The sequence below is a fragment of the Gorilla gorilla genome, chromosome 11 (assembly GCF_029281585.2).
Source record: "Gorilla gorilla gorilla isolate KB3781 chromosome 11, NHGRI_mGorGor1-v2.1_pri, whole genome shotgun sequence".
In the NCBI taxonomy this organism is placed as follows: Eukaryota; Metazoa; Chordata; class Mammalia; order Primates; family Hominidae; genus Gorilla; species Gorilla gorilla.
The window spans coordinates 61,715,718-61,735,396 of record NC_073235.2 but is presented as its reverse complement, the minus strand read 5'-3'; the positions used below and the strand labels follow the sequence as shown (position 1 = coordinate 61,735,396).

Genomic DNA, 19,679 nt, shown 5'->3' with positions numbered 1-19,679 from the left:
CTGCCTCCTGGGTTCAGTCAATTCTCCTGCCTCACTCCCAGGTAGCTGTGATTACAGGTGCGTGCCACCACACCCAGCTACTTTTTGTATTTTTAGTAGAGAGAGGGTTTCACCATGTCGGCTAGGCTGGTCTCAAACTCCTGAGCTCATGATCCGCCTGCCTTGCCCTCCCAAGATGCTGGGATTACAGGCGTGAGCCACCAGGCCCGGCCGTTTTTCTGTTGTAGTCTTTAAATAAAGTATGCTAATAATTTCAACAGAACACTTTTTAAACTTAAAAGAACTTACCATTGGTCCAACTGTCTCTGTTTTGATAGACATTTTCCAATGGAGGTTAGCTGTTTTTTAAATAAATCATTCAAAGTCAGTCATTGCTAGAAAATGCAAAAAGGCTTTTTTTTTTTTTTTGAGACGGAGTCTCGCTCTGTCACCCAGGCTGGAGTGTAGTGGCGTGATCTGGGCTCACTGCAACCTCTGCCTCCCGGGTTCACGCCATTCTCCTGCCTCAGCCTCCCGAGTAGCTGGGACTACAGGTACCCGCCACCACACCCAGCTAATTTTTTGTATTTTTAGTAGAGATGAGGTTTCATCGTGTGTTAGCCAGGAGGGTCTCGATCTCCTGACCTCGTGATCTGCCCACCTTGGCCTCCCAAAGTGCTGGGATTACAGGCGTGAGCCACCACGCCTGGCCAAAAAGGCATTTTTTTAAAGAAGTGTTAAGGTATTTTGCTTTTCTTTTTCTTTTTTTTTTTTGAGACTTGCGCTGGAGTGCAGTGGTGCAATCTCGGCTCACTGCAACCTCTGCCTCCCGGGTTCAAGTGATTCTCCTGCCTCAGCCTCCTGAGTAGCTGGGACTACAAGCGTACACCACCATGCCCAGCTAATTTTTGTATTTTTAGTAGAGACGGGGTTTCACCATGTTGGCCAGGATGGTCTCTATCTCCTGACCTCGTGATCCGCCCGCCTTGGCCTCCCAAAGTGCTGGGATTACAGGCGTGAGCCACCACGCCCAGCCAGTATTTTGCATTCGTATACTTTACCAGGCTAGTTTCTTGTAAAACAAAACTGCTGAAAACTAAGATGCCAGTAATTTACCTAATTGACACATCATCTCTTCTTGTATAAAACATAAACCAAAGCCGAACAACTGTCTGTCTTCCACACAAGCAAACCAAAACCATCAGTAAGAGGGGACACGAAACAGCCCCCATGCTGGGCACTCCAGACCCCACTGTTTGTTAGTTCAGGGCAATGTGGAGCAGCAACACCTGCCCACCACCCAGTCCTGTCAGGACTGACTATTAGCTTTCTAAGGATGTATCACCTCTTCCTGGCTGGGCCAAGTACCTTACTTATCTTTACTAAGTATATATCAAAATCATAATGAACAATAAATTATTACGAGAATATTCTTATTAGCTCCTTTACAGGAAAAATCATCTAATGACAAGGATTATGTATTAGGTGATACGTTCCTTCCCATCCCGGTTTTGTTTTTAACCTTCCATTAAATATAAAGCTCTAAAGGACTGAAACTACTTAGCCTTGCTAGCAAGAGCAGTGACCAAATAACCTGAGGTATTATGATGATGTTTAAGATTCCAAGAATTTTATGACAATACAACACAGTTTAATGTTCTCTCTCATATTACTTTGAAATATGTAGGCATAAAGACAAACATACTTTTAACTGAAAGATAATACAAATGTGTTAAAGAACAAACTGTCATAACAGTGTTCAGCGTACTGCCAAAGTGTTTGAGAATTACAGTAGTAAAGATGTCCCGTTGCCAGTAAAAACAGACACCAAGTGTCTTGAAACAGATAGATGATAGGAAGTATATATTGCTTTCCTGCATGCTTTCTTTCTATTTGAGGCAAAAAGACTAAATTTGGCCCTTGAGTATTGTGGAATTTCTAGCAGCTGTCACCCTTATTCTGAAATTATAAAATGAAATTAAATATGCATTTTGTAGTGTTAATATAAAATATGCTTTTCACTATTCCCTCTAGGGTAACAAAGATTAAAAGCAACAGAGATAGCTGTCATCAGGCTGTTCTCTACTTATCCATTGACTCATTTAGTGCAAAACACATTCTATTAATAGTCTTTATTCCATATGGAAAAGTACAGTAGTTGTGCAGAAACAAAACTAACAAAGGAGTAAGACTTTCACAAATATTAAAGAAAATAAATAAGCCATAGTAGTTACAGCAAAACTCATGGAAAGCCTATAAAAATGATAAAGCTGTTCATACAAAGTACAATTGTACACACAGGAACAAACGTTGAAGAATGACATCAGAGGTTCCTATTTGTACAAAACCATAATGATGTTCACAGGAACTTCATTACAACAATTCACTTTAAAACATTCTGCAAATATATAACTTCCTTCTCCTCAATTTTAGAAAATAATAAATTTCACATCCCAACATATAAAACAAATACACTCCTACTTCTCTCAAATTAGCATTTTAACATCTTCCAATAACACACCATTTTCGTATAAAAATACCTTTAAACCAAGGTTCATTCCTGTACCTTATCTTTACAAATGAATAATACATCAGAGCTTGGACTTAAGTAGCACCTCAAAGGTGTTCATATAAATGAGATAAAGTGCTGTTACTGGTATACTGTTAACATGCCATAATAATATATCATTCAGTGCAATAACCAGCATGGATGAAGCTTACAGAGAACATGCACATCATGACTGGGGTTTTCTTTTTTGTTTTTAGATTAACTACATTGAAACAGTTCTATTTACAAGTCTGAATAAAACTGGGCTATTTAATATATACAACATGTGACTATAAAGTACTAATTGTACAACAAAACAGAAGTAACAACCAGTCCTACCTTTAGTATCTGAATTAAATATTGTCCTTAGAGGAGCTTGGAAGGATTGTTCCAGGAGCACTACCATTGTTAAAAGCAGTTTGGAAACCAGGTGAGAGCTAATTTATAAGTGCCACCAAGAATGCTGGTCTTAGTATTTTAGCTTGAATCCACTTGACCACCAATCATGACTCCAAATGGCTTATACTGTTTCCAAATATCAAAAACACCTTCAAGCACAAATATAGGTTCCAAAAAAAGGTGCTATAAAAATATATGAATAAGAACCATAACACAGAAATAAGTGTTTAATCCCTTTATAGGAACTGCTATGAAGGGAATACTTAGGTGTTCTCATATTCTGCTTAAAAAAATTGGCTGCGTTTACAGTCACACTTATATTTAGCTAGAAGTCACTCAGAACTTAATTTTTATGTATATATAAAATGGGATTTGACTCAATGGAACTGTAACTGTAAAATTCCATCGCTTCCAGAATACATCACTTGGATGTACATCACTTGGTCATGAGTTAAACCTGTCACTCTTGAACAATAGACATATTTATTCTCTAAGTAAGTTCTGTGATTCTACCATATAGCAAAGGCAAGGAGGAAAGTGGCAAAAGCCAAACAATTTCATAAGTGAGAGTCATTAATGTCTTCTGGGCTGTCTTAAAATTTTAAGTTGATATAATTTTCAATTCTGTTTAGCATTCTTATTTATGGTGATTTCTAGCTATTAAAGAAGTTTTATCCCACATTTTAGATATATCAATGGCATCAGATCCACCCCAAAGAAAAAAAATGGCTAAAAAATAATTTTTCTGATTAAAAAAACTATTTAATTTACCACCAGGAGTCAACACACGTTTCCAAATTCCACAAATGGGGCTTTCTTAAGGTTCACACATTTGACTCTATAAATGATCGCTTTGGTTTGGCTGCAGTGAGGTGGCTCCTGTGGGCTTCATTACTAATATGAGGCTGCTGTTTGGAGATACTTTCCTGGTACAGATGAGAAACAGTCTTAGTTATCCTGTTCTCTTGAGAGTGGACTGGAATTTGACACTTGCTTTCTTCTAGCTCCTTCACTTGTGCCCCATTGTGGACACTTGCACTCAGGGTAGAAACAGAACAGGTTTTGGCTTGGTTATTATATCCTCCTACTTGCTTGAGAGAGGGCTTCTCAGTGTTAGCAGACTGCAGGCCAGCTGCAGAAGACGTGTTTGTCAGCAGCCCCTCTGGCGCCGGACAGTGCCAGGTGCGGCTTGGAGGATTGCTCTGCTGTTGGAACCTCGCAGTCTTATCCATGATGCCCATGAACGGCGTGTTGCGGGGTCTGTGCTCAGCTGTACCGCTTTGAACGTGGGTTACAACCTTGTCTTTAATTCGAGTATCTGGTCCTTGGACCTTGAAGCCATCTGAAAAACTGCTGCTCGAAGTCAAACTACTGGTTGAACTCGACATCTTTATGCTGCTGGATGGAGAACCAGAAGAGCCTGAGCTGGTGAGGGAAGCTGGGTGTCGCACGTCGCTGCAGGTCGCCAGCCCACCTTGGTTTGGAGGGGCTGCGTCCACAGCCACGGAGGAATGAGACAGAAGCCTCTCTGTGGTTTTCATCTTACTTGGTAAAGGGTGTGCAGGGCCACTCTCACCGCACTGCAGGCGGACATTCTGGCTGGGGCCCAGCCGATCCCCAAAGTGGCCACAACCAGCTCTTGTAGTGAAAGTACCTGTTCCCTCTAAATGCTGGGTTCTGCTCCCAGCAGGAGCGGCAGCGATTCTCCCCGGCATGGGACTTGGGGGAGGGTTCTGAGAAGAGATCTGAACTTTCATACTGCCATTTCTCACTGCCAACTGGCCAGAGCCCAGGTGCTGGCTGGTTTTCACGATCTGGGCCTGCTTGGAGGGCTGCAGGACCAGCCCTGGCTGGGCCACAGGCTCTCTCAGGGACTTGCTGATTCCTGCCCTGCTCTGTGGCGATACCGGCCTTCCTTTGGACTGTAACCCTTCTTGAAGGTTTCGGATGTATGAGGAAGGGACAGATGAGGATGGCTGGGACCTGGGAGTTGGGGAAACAGATTCTTCCTGGGGAGAAGTTTCTTCCTCTTCAGTCTCCTCAGAGTGAAAGTGGTCACTTAAGCCAGGGGTTGGGGTGTCCTCTTCGTTCTCGGAGTCGTTGGGTGGAGCTGGTAGCGGGCCCTGCTGTTTTTGCTGTTGACTCCTCTGGAGTTGTTTGCACTCCTCTTCTACGCGGGCCAGAAGCCTCTTGATTTCCTGATTGGTGGGACAGAGTTTCACAGCCTCTTGCAGGTCAGCCAGAGCTGCCACGAATTGCCTTTGTAGGAAAATGTAAGGTAACATTACAAACCACACACGAACATGCTCAGTGTGTAACTGTTCATAAAAGAGCTGTGCTCAAAGGAAAGAGAAGGTAGCGAGTGAGTTTTGAACACTTACGGTGGTGGCCAGGACCCACTTAACCAGCCCAGAGTAACTCAGCTAAGTGGCAGTGCTGAATTCTAACCTAGATGGGTGTGACTCTACAGCCCTGCTCTCCATAAAGACCACTGGGCCGGGAATAGGGAGAAGCATGAATCAGTGGGCGCCAGAATCTTTTTAATATTGTTACCATCCTGTGGTAACACTGTGCCCACCTCTCAGTCAACAGGCTTATATCACTCTTCCCCACCTCTGAACTTCCTAATGTCCTTAGTTGGCAGTTTCCTTGAAATATGGACTAAACTAGGTAGGAAGTTCATGTTGCAGTAAGTTTCACATGGGGGGAGGGGTGGGAAGGAAGAATTATTGAGATGTCAGGAGAAAATAGAAGTTTACTTATCACTGATAATGTCCACTACTATGCCTCTTGGAAGCAGGTAGTAATACTAATTCAGTACTAAAAAGGATGAGAGGCACCTGAGCAACACTTCTGCAGCAAAACCTCCCCAAATTCAACAGGCAGGTTTGATCCCACAAGAAAAAAAGCTCTACACACAAAGATAACCACAGACGGTACCTGCTATTTCTCTTTGCTCTTGCTCTGGCATAAAAGGCTTCATAGGACTTGGGCTTCAATTCGAGAGCCTTGGAAGCAAATTCCTCTGCCATGCCAAAGTCCTGGTGTCGACAAGAAATACAGGAGTCAGAAGCAGCCTGGACACACGATTGTGGGAAGCCCTTCTAGTTTTGTTCTAAAGGGTAGCAGCGCTCTGAGGCACAGCCAGAGAGGGAGGAAGGGAAAGTTCCGTTTTCTATTTTGTTTTAAAGTGAGGAGATAATGATGGTTGATTAATATCATTAGGAGAAGAATCCACTATGAAAACAGTGGTAGTAACAGTGCCCCAGAAGGCCAGATGGTGGAACCTCACAGCCCGGTGGAGGGGCAGCCTCAGAGAGGAGCGCAGACACTGCATCTATTCCGGCAGCAGGGCACAGAAGCAGGCACCTCAACAGACTGGGGCAGGAGGACACAGTTAAAAAAAGGTAGGAAGTACTACTGAAACAGATCTACTAGTTACAAATCGACTATGAGTTCCCCACGACCGGTTACAAATTAGTTACTGGCAGACCCTCTGAGCAAACCTAACACAGAAGGCAGGCCCACCACAATAGCCTTGGGTTGGACTCTCCTGAATCCGGGGACGGCAGTGCCGGCAGCAACAGTGTTGGGAAGCTGCAGAGGAGCAGACTGCATTTGCTTCTCATTACTGAGGCCAAGGAAACGAAACCCAAGTGCATTCCTTCAACATCATGCGAGGAGCGTAGCAGCCGTGACCAAATGATGGTCATGGATAGGAGCTGTTTCCCACATGCCAGGTTCAAGTAAATGTGCAAGCAAATTGGACAGGAGGGCCCAGGATCTGGTCTGGAGAAGAGCTGGCCTTCACCGCTGGAGAAGGGCTCTGTTGCTGGAAGACTGGGTTGGAATAAAGGGGCACAGCTTACATTTGTTTTTCTTCGGCATCGCGACAAATTGAGATAGAGGGAAACCCTTAATTCATTGAAGGGTCTCATGTCCTCTCCGAATCCTTCTCGAGGAAACTTTCTTAAGGCATACTGGTACCTCTGGGCTGCCTCTTTCATCTTCCCTTTCTAGGATTCAAAAATCACAAACATTTGTCCTTTTTCAGAGGTTCTAAAATGAATAACTCCCACACCCGGAACACCGTGGGGAGTTTACTCCCCCCTGCAAACCCATGACAGAACATTGAAAGCATCCAAACAAGTATCAAGGTGGGAGCTAGTTCACTAACTGGGCTGGCGCATGAGGGCTTCACTGTCCTCACATGCACCCGCATCCTGTGGTTACACAGTGAGAAAGAAGCTGGTTTTACAATAAGGTGTCTGTAAACTGCTAGATTGATAATTACCAAACTTAATGAATCAGATTACCTTCTGGTATGTATTTTTGAAAATTATTTCAAGAATGATCTCACATCTATTTTAATGCTAAGTGTAATAGAAATCAGATGAAAAACTGATCCTATTCCTAGGACAAGTAGCGTCTTGTAGATAAACCTAGAGAGCTTGCTGCAGAATAATAATTTTTCTTCTAAGAGGAACTAAAACATGGGCTTTAAAAATCAGAACACCACCACACATCATTTTCAAAGCTAAAAAAATCCATTTGCTCAGTCAGTCCCATTGCACAGCAGGTATGAAGCCTGTTGAAAATGGCTTCGTATTTCTGACATAATTGCCTACCAATCCATATTAAAAGCACTTCAAAGCCACAATACACACTCTCAACTCAATTTCAAGCTGATTCCAAGCCAGGAACCCTGCTGGGTCGTGCTATATTGCCTATTTATTTGTTACTATTTTAAAAAATGAGAAGGAAAAAATCTACAACATATCAAATACAGCTGCCTAACAGTAAAAAGGATTAACATGGTCATAATCTAGTTTTTCCCCTATAATCTTTTAATTCTGTCTAATCACAGAGCTGCAAAGAATAGTGACCTATGCAAATGGCCTGCAAATCTATCTAAACCAGGGGTTGGCAAACTATAGCTTGGATACCAAGTCTGGCCAGCCACCTGTGTTTACAAATAAAGTTTTATTGGGACACAGCTGTGTTCATTCACTCTGTGCTATCTGTGCCCCCACATCAGAACTGGGGAGTTGTGACAGAGGCCAGTCTGCAAAGCCTAAAACATTTACTGTCTGGCCCTTTACAAAAAAAGTTTGCTGACCTCTGACCTAAACTGATGTCTTATTTGGAAAAATTTAAAGTGAAGTTTATTGATCTGTAAATCATATTTCCATTTCCAAGGGAAAATGGAAAAAATCAATTCAGTCTTCTGAGTAACTGAGGTATTACTTGACTGTATTAAGTAAAAATCTCTAAAAAGTTTCAAATTCTAGAAATTAATAGATATTAAAAATTAGATAGGAAAGGCTTAGGAGACAGAATAACCCTTTTCTTCTAGAAATGTCTGCTGGGTGTTCCTCTCCCACGTCTCATGACTGTGCCTCAGCATGGTGTTCTGAACTCAGAATGTGAAGGGCTGAGGAACCTTCTCTATGACGTTCAGTTGACCTAGAGGTGACTCGGCTTCACTCCATGGCTTCAGACAGGAAGTCACCACTACAACCTCAAGGATGAGCTCAGAAATAATGGCTCTCAGACACAAAGAGAGGTGCTTTCTACCTTTAAGATTCTGCCGGAAAGATATTAAGCCAACAATGGGCATGAGGCCAGGTCAGCACCTCTTGGCACTTTTTTTTTTTTCTTTTGAGACTGAGTCTCACTCTGTTGCTGAGGCTGGAGTGCAGTGGTGCAATCTCAGCTCACTGCAACCTCTGCCTCCCAGATTCAAGCAATTCTCCTGCCTCAGCCTCCCGAGTAGCTGGGATTACAGGCACCTGGCTAATTTTTGTATTTTTAGTAAAGATGGGTTTTTGCCATATTGGCCAGGTTGGTCTGGAATTCCTGGCCTCAAGTGATCTGCCCACCTCGGCCTCCAAAAGTGCTGGAGTTACAGGCGTGAGCCACCCCACCCAGCCACTTTTTGCACTTCTATTACATGGAGTCTGTGCAGTAGCACAGCTGTAGCCATTATATACCCAATTAAGAGGGTGCTCCGAGGCAGTTTCAATGGCAAAGAAAAGGGTGGAACCACTTACTTTGTACATCACATTTCCTTCCTCCATTAATTTCTGTAAAAGTATAATCAAGATATCAGGTTTGGAAGTGGCCATCGCCCAAGCGGCATTTCCTGCAAAACAAACACGCATTCAGAGGCACTTCAGAGGCCCTGGGGAAAGGATCCCAATTCCTCCGTGGCCCCACAGCTGGAGGTCAGCATCAGCAGGAACCCAGCTGCAAGGACCACAGCACGATGAGGGAGGGAGCAGGACGCCGGCGAGGCTGTTGCTAATCCTTTCCCACTGACCTGGGCACTCAAATCTGTCCTTGTTATTTTACTGAAAAAAGTAATGAGAAACGAAGGCATCCGAGCAGCGAACACTCATTCCTCCCTTCCGGGTGGGATGTGGGGAAAATTAATTAAATGAGGCCTCAGCATAACCTCCTCAGTTCCTGCAGCGGCCACCGTGCAGGCATGTGTTCTCAGCACGCAGTCCCTGTGCCGTGTCATCGTGCTGTACTCCGAGATGTCATGGCTTCTCTCTCCTACCCTACAGCTCGGCCACAACCTCTCTAACCCCTGCCTGAGCTCTCGGGACACTGTGGGAGGAGTGCTGAAGAGCACAGCCCTGGAGCCAGCTGCTAGGTCCCCACGGCGAGTACCACAAGGCAGTCCTGGGGGAAGCCATTTAGCTGCTCGGTGCCTTGGTTTCCTCATCTGTAAAATCATGGGATTGTCACTGAGACTTTCAGGGCTGTGGTAGGGATTAACGCAGAGGGCGAAACTGCTTGGATAGTTCCTGGCACTATTCACTGCTTGACAGCATTAGTGAATAGCATTTTCATCACAGTGCCCTACCCAGAACTGCTCCTGACCAAGGGCTCCACACATCAAACCAAAATAGTGACCCTCCCCACATCTGGAATGGTGTGTTTGTGTCAATGCCAGCCACGTGGAAAGGGCTTTCCCTACTCAGGGCCCCCCACACAATCCTCAAGTATCGTCCTAGTTTGTCTCCATGAAATCATACTACTACTTCTTCACAGAAACTTGCTGTGGTGGCCATTTCCCCACACAGCTGACTGGTGGCTCTAGAACAGTGGCTCAGCCTCCGCTGCTGCTCAGAGTCACCTGGGGGAGCTTTCAGCAGCACCGCCCGGCCCCACCCCACAGCAAGAGGCTGTGGTTCCTCTCTGGCGTGGTTCCTGGCCACTGATACCACTCCAGACTGTCCTTCAACACCAGCCTCTGCTTTCCACACCTCCCCCGCTGGCAGAAACACCGTGAGCTACTTACACATTGTGTATAATGGTGATTAAGTGAGACTGAGACAGAGATCTGCAAACATCTGACATCTTACTTCCTAACCTGGGAGCAGGTCACTCTCTGTGCTGTCTAGGCTTCTACAATCGGGAGCTCACCCCTCCTCCTGCTCAATGGAGGCAGTGCTCACTGACCTAACTTGGCTCCCTTTCTGAGTAGCGCCACCACTACAGATGTGTTCCGGCAGCCGATGGCTCTGTCCAAGGGCCGCATCCCGCTGTGGTCCACATGCTCGATCACGGCTCCCTTCTCCACCAGGTACAGCACCTGCAGGGACAGCAGAAGCCTGAGCAGCAGCTGGGAACAGGAGTTCAGGGGCACACACGGATTTAGGGGTGGGCAGTCTTAGCTTCACTCTGATTTTAGATGCCTCTGCCTATTAAGGATCCTAGACTAGAAATAAAGTGGACACGAAACAGAGAAGAGGAGCTGCAATCCACAGCTAAAACCTTCACTGCTGAAGAGATTTTGCCGTCAGGGATGAGGAAAGCAGGGGACACGCTACCACAGGTGGGTGTGTGCACACATGCGTCATCTGTCTCTGTCTCACACCACTTCCCAGGCCACAGAGACAGGACATAGTCACCTTTGCATCTCCAATGAAGTAGGCAGCAGACTTCTGCAATGAGCTCTAACAAATGAGCAGGCCACAGCAGTGGTGATTTTAGAAATACTCAGACCCACACAACCTGTGCACGGCTGACTGTTAAGATTGGCAGCTTGGGACCGGATGGACCCGAGTATAATCCACTTCAAAGAGATGTGAAGGAAACTGGGAGAGTAAAGATGGCAAGTTTGATACCACGGTACAAAGACTGATTTGATGTGATAAAATAGCTGTCAGTTGAACCAAACTGGAAACAAGAGGAAGAAATACTGTGGCCACTAAAATTTCTCCATTTACTGGAGCCATTTTAGCCTGTAGCCATTTTTTTAGCCTGTGGCCATATTTTAGATTTTCATGTGAATCTAAAAATATATGCTTCCTATCATCCACCCCACTATTCAAAATGACACTAACTAGAGGGATTATCTACATAAAGAACTACAACCCAACTACAAAAACCAAATAATCTCATCTTTAGAATGGGCAAAGGACTGGAATAGATTTCTACAAAAATGATCAACAAGTGCTCAACGAGCATATGAGAAGATGTTCAACTTATACCCATTACGATGGCTACTATTTAAAAAAAAAAAAAAGCTACTATTAAAAAAAGCACCTCAGACATGCAGGGCCATGGCTTCCACTGCCAGGTCTGCAAGCACCTGTCTGTCCAGCTAGTCCTTCCACAAGTACTGGCTGGGCGTGATGGCTCATGCCTGTAATCCCAGCACTTTGGGAGGCCGAGGCAGGCAATCACCTGAGGTCAGGAGTTCAAGACCAGCCTGGCCAACATAGTGAAACCCCATCTCTACTAAAAATACAAAAATAAGCTGGGTGTGGTGGTGGGCACCTGTAATCCCAGCTACTCAGGAGGCTGAGGCAGGAGAATCGCTTGAACCGAGGAGGCGGAGGTTGCAGTGAGTTGAAATTCTACCACTGCACTTCAGCCTGGGTGACACAGCGGGACTCTATCTCAAAAAAACAAAAACAAAAAACAAGTATTGGTGACGATGTGGAACAATTCTGGAGCCCTTATGCACTGTGCTATGAATGTAAAATGGTGCAGCAGCTGTGGAAAAAAAGTAGGGCAGTTCCTCAAAAAATTAAAAATACAATCACTATATGAGCCAGAAATTCTGCTTCTGGATATATACCCCAAAGAACTGAAAACAGGGTCTTGAATAAATACTTGGACACCCACATTCATTGCAACATTATTCACAATAGCAAAAAACATAGAAGCAACCTAAGTATCCACTGACAGATGACTGGATAAACGAGATGTGGTATATACGTACGATGGAGCAATATTCATCCTTACAAAGGAAGGAAATGCTATTCTAACACACGCTACAACATGGGTGAACCTGGAGGACATTATGCTATGTGAAATAAGCCAGTCACAACGAGACAAATACTATATGATTCTACTTACGTGAGATATCTAAAGGGGTAAAAAACTCACAAAGTAGAGTGGTGGCTGTGATGGGCTGGGGGAGATGGAGAGTTGTTTAACAAATACAGTTTCACCTTTGCAAGATGAAAAGTTCTGGATACTGGTTGTACAACAATGTGAATATACTTAAACTACTGAACTCTATATGTTTAGAAATGATTAAGGGTAAATTTTATGCTATGTGTTTTTGCCATGATATTAAAAAAATGATGTTGGAATGCTAAGCTCCTTCACTCTTCTCTAATTTTGATAAACTACACAATGTGGGAAGGTAGCTGAAAAATAAGTGTAGACATGTGAGATTTAGTTGAGTATGTTTTTGAAAACTGACATGAAGTAGAGTTTACAAGGTACTGAAGTTTATACCATTGAACTCTGACAGTGCTGCCTTCTAAAAGCACCAAGGCACAGAGGTACAGGGCCATGGCTTCCACTGCCAGGTTTGCAAGCATCTGTCTCTCCAGCTAGTCCTTCCATTAGATGTATTGAATTATTGGAAACTGGTAACTCTCATGTAGCTGACTATTTCTCTGGCACCTGCTGGGTGCCTGGGACATGGAGCCTGATAAAATCAGTTTCTGCCCTGAAAGACATTTCACAGTTCTCAGTTTATCAAGGTTTTATTCCCTCAAACCTTGATTAGACATGGGCATTTGGCAAAGAGATAAAGATAGTGCCCAAAGCTTTCCATATTATTTTTAGGCAATGCCATATCACTTTAAAAACAACCAGTATATGTACGTGATGAAATACTGTGCAGGCTTTAAAATAAGGAAATCCTGTCATTAGCCACAACATGGATGAAGCCGAAGGACATTATGGCTAAGTGAAATAAGCCAGGCACAGAAAGACAGCATGATCTCACTTATATGTGGAATCTAAACAAGTTGAACTCACAACAGAAGCAGAGAATAGAAAGAGGCTGGGAGACAGGGGGACCTGGGGAAAGGGTAGGCACCGGTCAAAGGGTACGAAGATTCAGTTAGACAGGAGGAGTAACTTCTGGTATCTACTGCACAGTACTGCAACTAGAATTAATAACTTTTATTTATTATTTTTTTGAGACTGAGTCTCACTGTGTTGCCCAGGCTGGAGTGCAATGGTATGATCTTGGCTCACTGCAGCCTCCACCTCCCGGGTTCAAGTGATTCTCGTGCCTCACCCTTCTGAGTAGCTCGGATTACAGGCACCCGCCACCACGCCCGGCTAATTTTTGTATTTTTAGTAGATACTAAAATAGTATCTACTAGTTCGCTTGATCTCGAACTCCTGACCTCAAGTTCGCTTGATCTCGAACTCCTGACCTCAAGTGATCTGCCCATCTTGGCCTCCCAAAGTGCCAGGATTACAGGCATGAGCCACCGCACCCGGCCAGTAATGTATTGTTTATTTCAAAATTGCTAAAAGAGATCTCAAATGCTCTCACCAAAAAGAAATACTATTTGGGTGATGGATACACGAATTAGCCTGATTTGATCATTCCACAACGTGTACAAGTATCAAAACATCACTGTACCCCATAAATATACACAATCATTTGTCAATTAAAAATAAAACTTTGTCCGGGCATGGTGGCTCATGCCTGTAATCCTACCATTTTCAGAAGCCAAGGTGGGGAGATCACTTGAGCCCAGGATTTCGAGACCAGCCTGGGCAACATGGTGAAAAACCGTGTCTCTAAAAATTAGCCAGGTACAGTGGTGCATGCCTGTATTCCCAGCTACTCAGGGGGCTGAGGTGGGAGGACCTCTTGAGACCAGGAGAACAAGGCTGCAGTCATCACACCACTGCACTCCAGCCTGGGCAACAGAGCAAGACTGTGTCTCAAAAATTAATAATAAGCCAGGTGCAGGGGCTTACGCCTGTAATCCCAGCACTTTGGGAGGCTGAGGCAGGCGGATCATGAGGTCAGGAGTTCAAGACCAGCCTGGCCAACATGGTGAAACCCTGTCTCTACTAAAAATACAAAAATTAGTCAGGCATGGTGGTGCATGCCTGTAATCCCAGCTACTCAGGAGGCTGAGGCAGGAGAACTGCTTGAACCCAGGAGGCGGAAGTTGCAGTGAGCCGAGATCGCACCACTGCACTCCAGCCTGGGCAACAGAGCAAGACTCCATCTTGGGAAAAAAAAATTAATAAATTAAAAACACAACAACTTAAAAAAAAAAGCAACCAGGTAGTCATTTGATTAGTCACTTACCATATATAAAAGTAGTTTCTAAATGATCTATGCAAAAGTTTTATTTATATGGATGACTGAGAAAATCACATATGCACATGTGTATGCATATTCACATATGTGTCTGTTATATGTGCTATTTGCAAGCAGGTATTTTTAAGCTTTTAAGAGTCGACTGAAATCTTAAGTCCTGGAATAGATTGCATGTCACAGAATTAGAGAAAAATGAAAGATCCCTGACAAGACACACACACACACACACACACCCTGATGACACTGAGACACAACCTCATGCAGGCCCTGGATTGAGCTGTTCACTTCCTGGGGTTTCTTTCCAATGCAGGTGGAGGTGGGGAACACCTGCTGGTACTCACAGTCTCGGCATCGCCATAGAAGGCAGCCAGGTCCAAGGGTGTGCGGCCATTCTTGTCTGTCTGGTCTATTGCAGCTCCTTCTTCAACCAGATACTGGACCACTGCCCTGTGACCTTTCAGACAAGCCCAGCTTAATGCTGACAAACCCTCTTTGTCTAGAGAAGAAAGGGCTGCACCTGAAAGGAAAGCCCATTCACAGAACATGAACATTATGAGATGACAAAGCCAGAAAGCAAATCGTTTCACACCTGCGGAACACCTGGTCTGAACCAAGTGTCAGTCAAGCACTGTGAAGGGTGACACTGGCCGGATGGGCTGGCAGAATGGTCATCGCTGCTGAAGAGGAATAACCAGGCATGTGGCTGTGTTGCCTGTTCTCTCTACTGTTTATTAGAAAATTTCCATTAACAGAAAACTTAGAATTTGAATCAGAAAGCACTGAATGGGTCTGCTAAAGTTCTCTCTCTGTGTCCGTCCAAAAGAAACCTTTGAGGGCATCACACTGCTACCTTTTGAAAGGAGGAATTCCACGGTGCTCAAGTGCCCTTCACAAGCAGCCACCATGAGGGGCGTCCGGCCTTGCTTGTCACTTAGGTTCACATCACAGCCGCGTTCCAACAGCAGTCTAACAATCTGGAAGAGACACTTGGAATTACCATCCTCCTGCTGCCTTTTCCACCACACCTGCTATACCCAGACAGGTTTCTCAACCTTTAAAAATAGTCAAATAACTTTCTTTCAAAAATCTGTAAGTTGTGTGAACCATGGGGCCTGGAAAATCTTTCCACTGTATTCCTTTGAACAGAACCTTTTCCAAAATATGTACTCTTTTTAACATGCCCAATTCATTGCTGTTATCAACTAAATATACACATACCAGAGAGAAATGGTAATTTGGGGGAGGAGGGATGCCAATCACTATCTACAAGGACAAGACAGCCACAGGGGCATGGGAGAATGAAGCATAACTAAGGGGGGCGAGCAGCGGTCATGGGGTCCCCCACGGGCACTGAAACTAAGTACCTACAGCTGAGTGCAGGGCACAAGGGGGTCTCAGAAAGAAGCTTGCCCACCACACACCCAAGCCATGGGCTTTCCTAAGATGCAGCATTGGCGGATGGCATGCCCTTCGGGGAAGGCAACTTTTAGCAAAGCACCTTGAGGAGATTCTCAGCCCTAGAAATATGCCTTTCAACCATGCATAGTCATAAGTTTGGGGAGAAAAAAACCCCAGAAAACCAGACAGGGTTATCCCATCACCACCATCCCAGCAGGAACTGCTTCACCTGTAGCTTAGCCCATTTTTCCCCAACACATCACTTGTTACATGGCCACAGCAACAGGAGGCAACACAATCCCACTGCCTTCTTGCTCGTTTATCAAACTCGTTTAACAATCCCCCTTTGAACCTGCGGGGGCTCTGTGACAGCTTTGACCAACAGAACACAGCAGAACCAATTCTGTGTGCATGTCAAGGCCCAGGTCCTAAGAGATGGGCTGCTTGCACTTCCTTGAACACTCTTTCTCGGAGCCCGGATGCCATGCTGAGTTTATCAAACTCGTTAACTTGCTCGTTTAACAAATGCTTTCCAAACTTCCCCGTGACTTAGGACACAGCAGGGCCAGGAAAGGATTAGCCAGATGATCAAGGTGAAGCAGTGAGGGTGACAGGGAACAGATGGTACAAACCAAGCTCTTAGGAATGGAAAGGGGAGAAGAATCCTGCCAGGAAGCACTCACAGCTCCTACTAAGGGAGCCAGCAGGCATCAGCAGAGACGCGATTCCATGACCAAAACTTTGGTCTAGAAAATTCTTCTTTGTAATGGTCATAACATCCTTTGCATCCGTAGTGTATGTGTAACTTGGTGCTAGGTGTAGAGTAGGTATGTGGTCACTGTTTACGAAATGAAGGAACAAGGATTCCCTGCTCCCTTGAATGAACCACAACAATACATCATTTCATAGTAAAAAACAAAACAAAACAAAAACAAAAAAACAAACAAAAAACCCAGCCTGAATCAGTGCTGGACCAGAGGGAAACATTTTCTTTTCCAAAGAGCACAAAAGAACTGCTCTTCTTCCAAGTACGTTGGACAAATGCGTCACCAAACTACAACAGCACATATGTTGGAGCAAGTCTCCTGTTACCACGATGAATCCACCCACTCCACTTCCCTCCACAGCTGAAGGCAGTGGCTGTGTCTCTGACCTGGATAGCTCAGCCTTGAGCAGCCTTGCTCCCCAGCCTATGTGGCCAACTGTGTTATCTTGTCAAACGTGGCTCTATCAAGTAGTCCTGATGGCACAGCAGAAGCCGAGGATGGGGAACAGACAGGTTCAGGGGAGCTGCATTGTGTTCTCAGGGGAGCCAGGCAATAGTGAACTCCATCCCCACTCATTGCTTCTGAAGCATTCAGGGGCCCCCTGGGTACCTGCCAATGCCCCTGGCGTGCTGCACAAAACAAAGGTGGAACCCCTCTCCTGTTTGTCCGTGACACAGCAGCTCCATGCCCCAGCAGCAGCTCACAGACCTCCAGCTTCCCTCTTCCTGCGGCGGCAGTCAGGGCTAAAGGAAAGTCACATGGAGGGGAATCTGTTAGCGTGTGGTGGAGCACAGATAGCCAGAAATTCTTTAACAGTTCTCTCCCCCAGTGGGAGATGGGGTCTATATGTCCTCCCCCTTTGAACCTGCGGGGGCTCTGTGACAGCTTTGACCAACAGAACACAGCAGAACCAATTCTGTGTGCATGCCAAGGCCCAGGTCCTAAGAGATGGGCTGCTTGCACTTCCTTGAACACTCTTTCTCGGAGCCCGGATGCCATGCTGAGAGGAAGCCCAAGCAGTCCTGTGGTGAGACCCACAGAGAGAAGAACTGAGGCCTGGGCATGGCTGCCAGTTCCAGATGGGCTCCCAGCAGACAGCCAGCACCAGCCAGCCAGCCACATGCATGTCCCATCTGGAAGGGGATCCACCAGCCTGGGTCAAGCTGCCCCAGCTAAAGCCATGTGAGCAGAGGTGAGCCATCCCCACCATGCCCGGCCCAAACTGTGGATTCAGAGGTGGCTAAGTTTTGTTTTTGTTTTTCTCAGGAAGAGATAACCAGAATACAGTGCAATGCAAACACAGGTTGGTATTATTGTCTAGTTTGGCCTCTTACCCTAAAATCATAAAATTTCATTCAACAAGAATAATCACTGAGGCAGTCTAGAGTGCATGTCACTCCCCCCTTGTTAAAGAATCTCTTTAACAAGTCAAGATTCAGGGTTAAGAAAGTCAAGAAAGAAAAGAAGATCCAACTGTAGAGGGCCCGAGTGAACATGCTGGCCCAGAGGCAATGAGCTGCCCACTGTCGTGGTGGTGCTGCAGGAAGTCAGCTAAGGATGAAAGAAAAATGGCATGCAAGGAGAAAGGACAACGAGGCGGGGTACTCACGACACCCTCCCATCAGCCTGGGCCTCCCCACTCCCCGATTCTTAATTTGGGGGTAATAAGCAGGGGGTGTAGTTCGAAGAGTTGCTTCTGCTCATCGCAAGAATCATTGTCTAGAGAGGAGGATGGAGGAGGTGGCAGAAACAACCCCAGGCCAGGAGGATCAGCTCTTTGGTGGGACCAGAGGCCAGGAAAAGGCTGAGTGGCGAGGGATGGCTATTCCTCTGGAGAGAGGAAGGAGATGGAGTGCAGCACCCTGGCTCTATTCCCAGCACGTGCCTGGGACGGCTCTGTTTCTAAATACAGCCTCGAACCTATATATTTCCAGTTTCCAGAATAGGGAAGTCTTCTTACAAGTCAGTCAGGCAGACAGACCTCTCAGGCTGAAAATGGGGCAACACAAGAACGGGCCTTCAAAAGGTGTGGTCCCCATGCCAGGGAGCCTATGAAGAGCACCAAGCCCCATTAGTAACCAGGCTTACTAACGAGAGATGGATGCGGAACAACAGGAAAGCTTGCACCCTGCTAGCAGAAAGGTGCATGGTGGCTGCTCTGGAAAACAGGCTGACGCTACAAGTAAGTTGAAGACGGGTGTATCTCCCCACCCAGCAACCCACTTGCAGAGATGCACCCTGCAGGCACTCTCAGGGTGCACCAGAAACACAAGCAAAAATGCTCACCGCACCCTGGGCTGCAAACAATCCAAACAACCATCATCATCATTAGCAAGCTTCAAGAAAGTGGCACAGTCAATCAGCAGAACACTACATGTCTACAAAAATAAACACCACGCGGCTAAACACGACTGACCATGTCAGTCTCACAAACTTAACAAGGATTGAAAGAAACCAAACCCAAAAGAAAACACACAGAGGATTTTGTTCATACATAGTTCAAAAGCAGAGTGCCACGACAGCCATCTCGGAAGAGGGTCACCTGTGGGCTTCCGATTAGCAAGGGCGGGACCTGGTTTGTCTCCTGCGCACCTTCTGAGCTCGGGTCTCAGAGCTAAGCCCCGGGAGCCAAGGGCTCAGTGATGCTGGTGTCTGCATGCACCCCTTGGTCTGCCTGTCTTCTTTGACACCCCTCAGAGCAGCTCACAGATGCCTGCTTCCTCTGGTGCCTACAATAATGCCCAGGGAAGCTGGGAGTCTGTTGCTGATTTGTGACCTCCTCTGGTCACACCAATCAGCATGGCCATGGTTTAACCTCCAGGAGCCACATACACAAAAGGCAAACCTGTTATCTCCCTGCAAGAAACTAGCTCTCCTACTGAACAGTCTCTACCGACTGTCCTTAGGGTCATGGTGCAGTGTGGCTGGCAACCTCACCTCTTCACATGTCACAGAGAGGTAGCCACATCTCTCC

The 19,679-nt window shown here is 45.7% G+C and overlaps 1 protein-coding gene across 13 annotated transcripts in view; it reads right to left on the bottom strand.

Moving 5' to 3' along the window:
- Nucleotides 1-2,096: 2,096 nt before the first annotated feature.
- The window catches only part of TANC1 (tetratricopeptide repeat, ankyrin repeat and coiled-coil containing 1), a 263,670-nt gene continuing 246,087 nt past the window's right edge, over nucleotides 2,097-19,679 (bottom strand). For all 13 annotated transcript variants that reach the window (XM_019022527.3, XM_055379020.2, XM_031008670.2 and 10 more), the window contains 8 exons: nucleotides 17,315-17,448; nucleotides 15,391-15,514; nucleotides 14,882-15,057; nucleotides 10,400-10,532; nucleotides 8,980-9,071; nucleotides 6,796-6,942; nucleotides 5,867-5,967; nucleotides 2,097-5,185 (listed from right to left, as the gene is read on the bottom strand). In XM_019022527.3, the coding sequence (XP_018878072.3) occupies nucleotides 3,751-5,185; nucleotides 5,867-5,967; nucleotides 6,796-6,942; nucleotides 8,980-9,071; nucleotides 10,400-10,532; nucleotides 14,882-15,057; nucleotides 15,391-15,514; nucleotides 17,315-17,448 (2,342 nt within the window). In that variant the 3' untranslated portion in view covers nucleotides 2,097-3,750. The remainder of the gene's footprint in view (nucleotides 5,186-5,866; nucleotides 5,968-6,795; nucleotides 6,943-8,979; nucleotides 9,072-10,399; nucleotides 10,533-14,881; nucleotides 15,058-15,390; nucleotides 15,515-17,314; nucleotides 17,449-19,679) is intronic.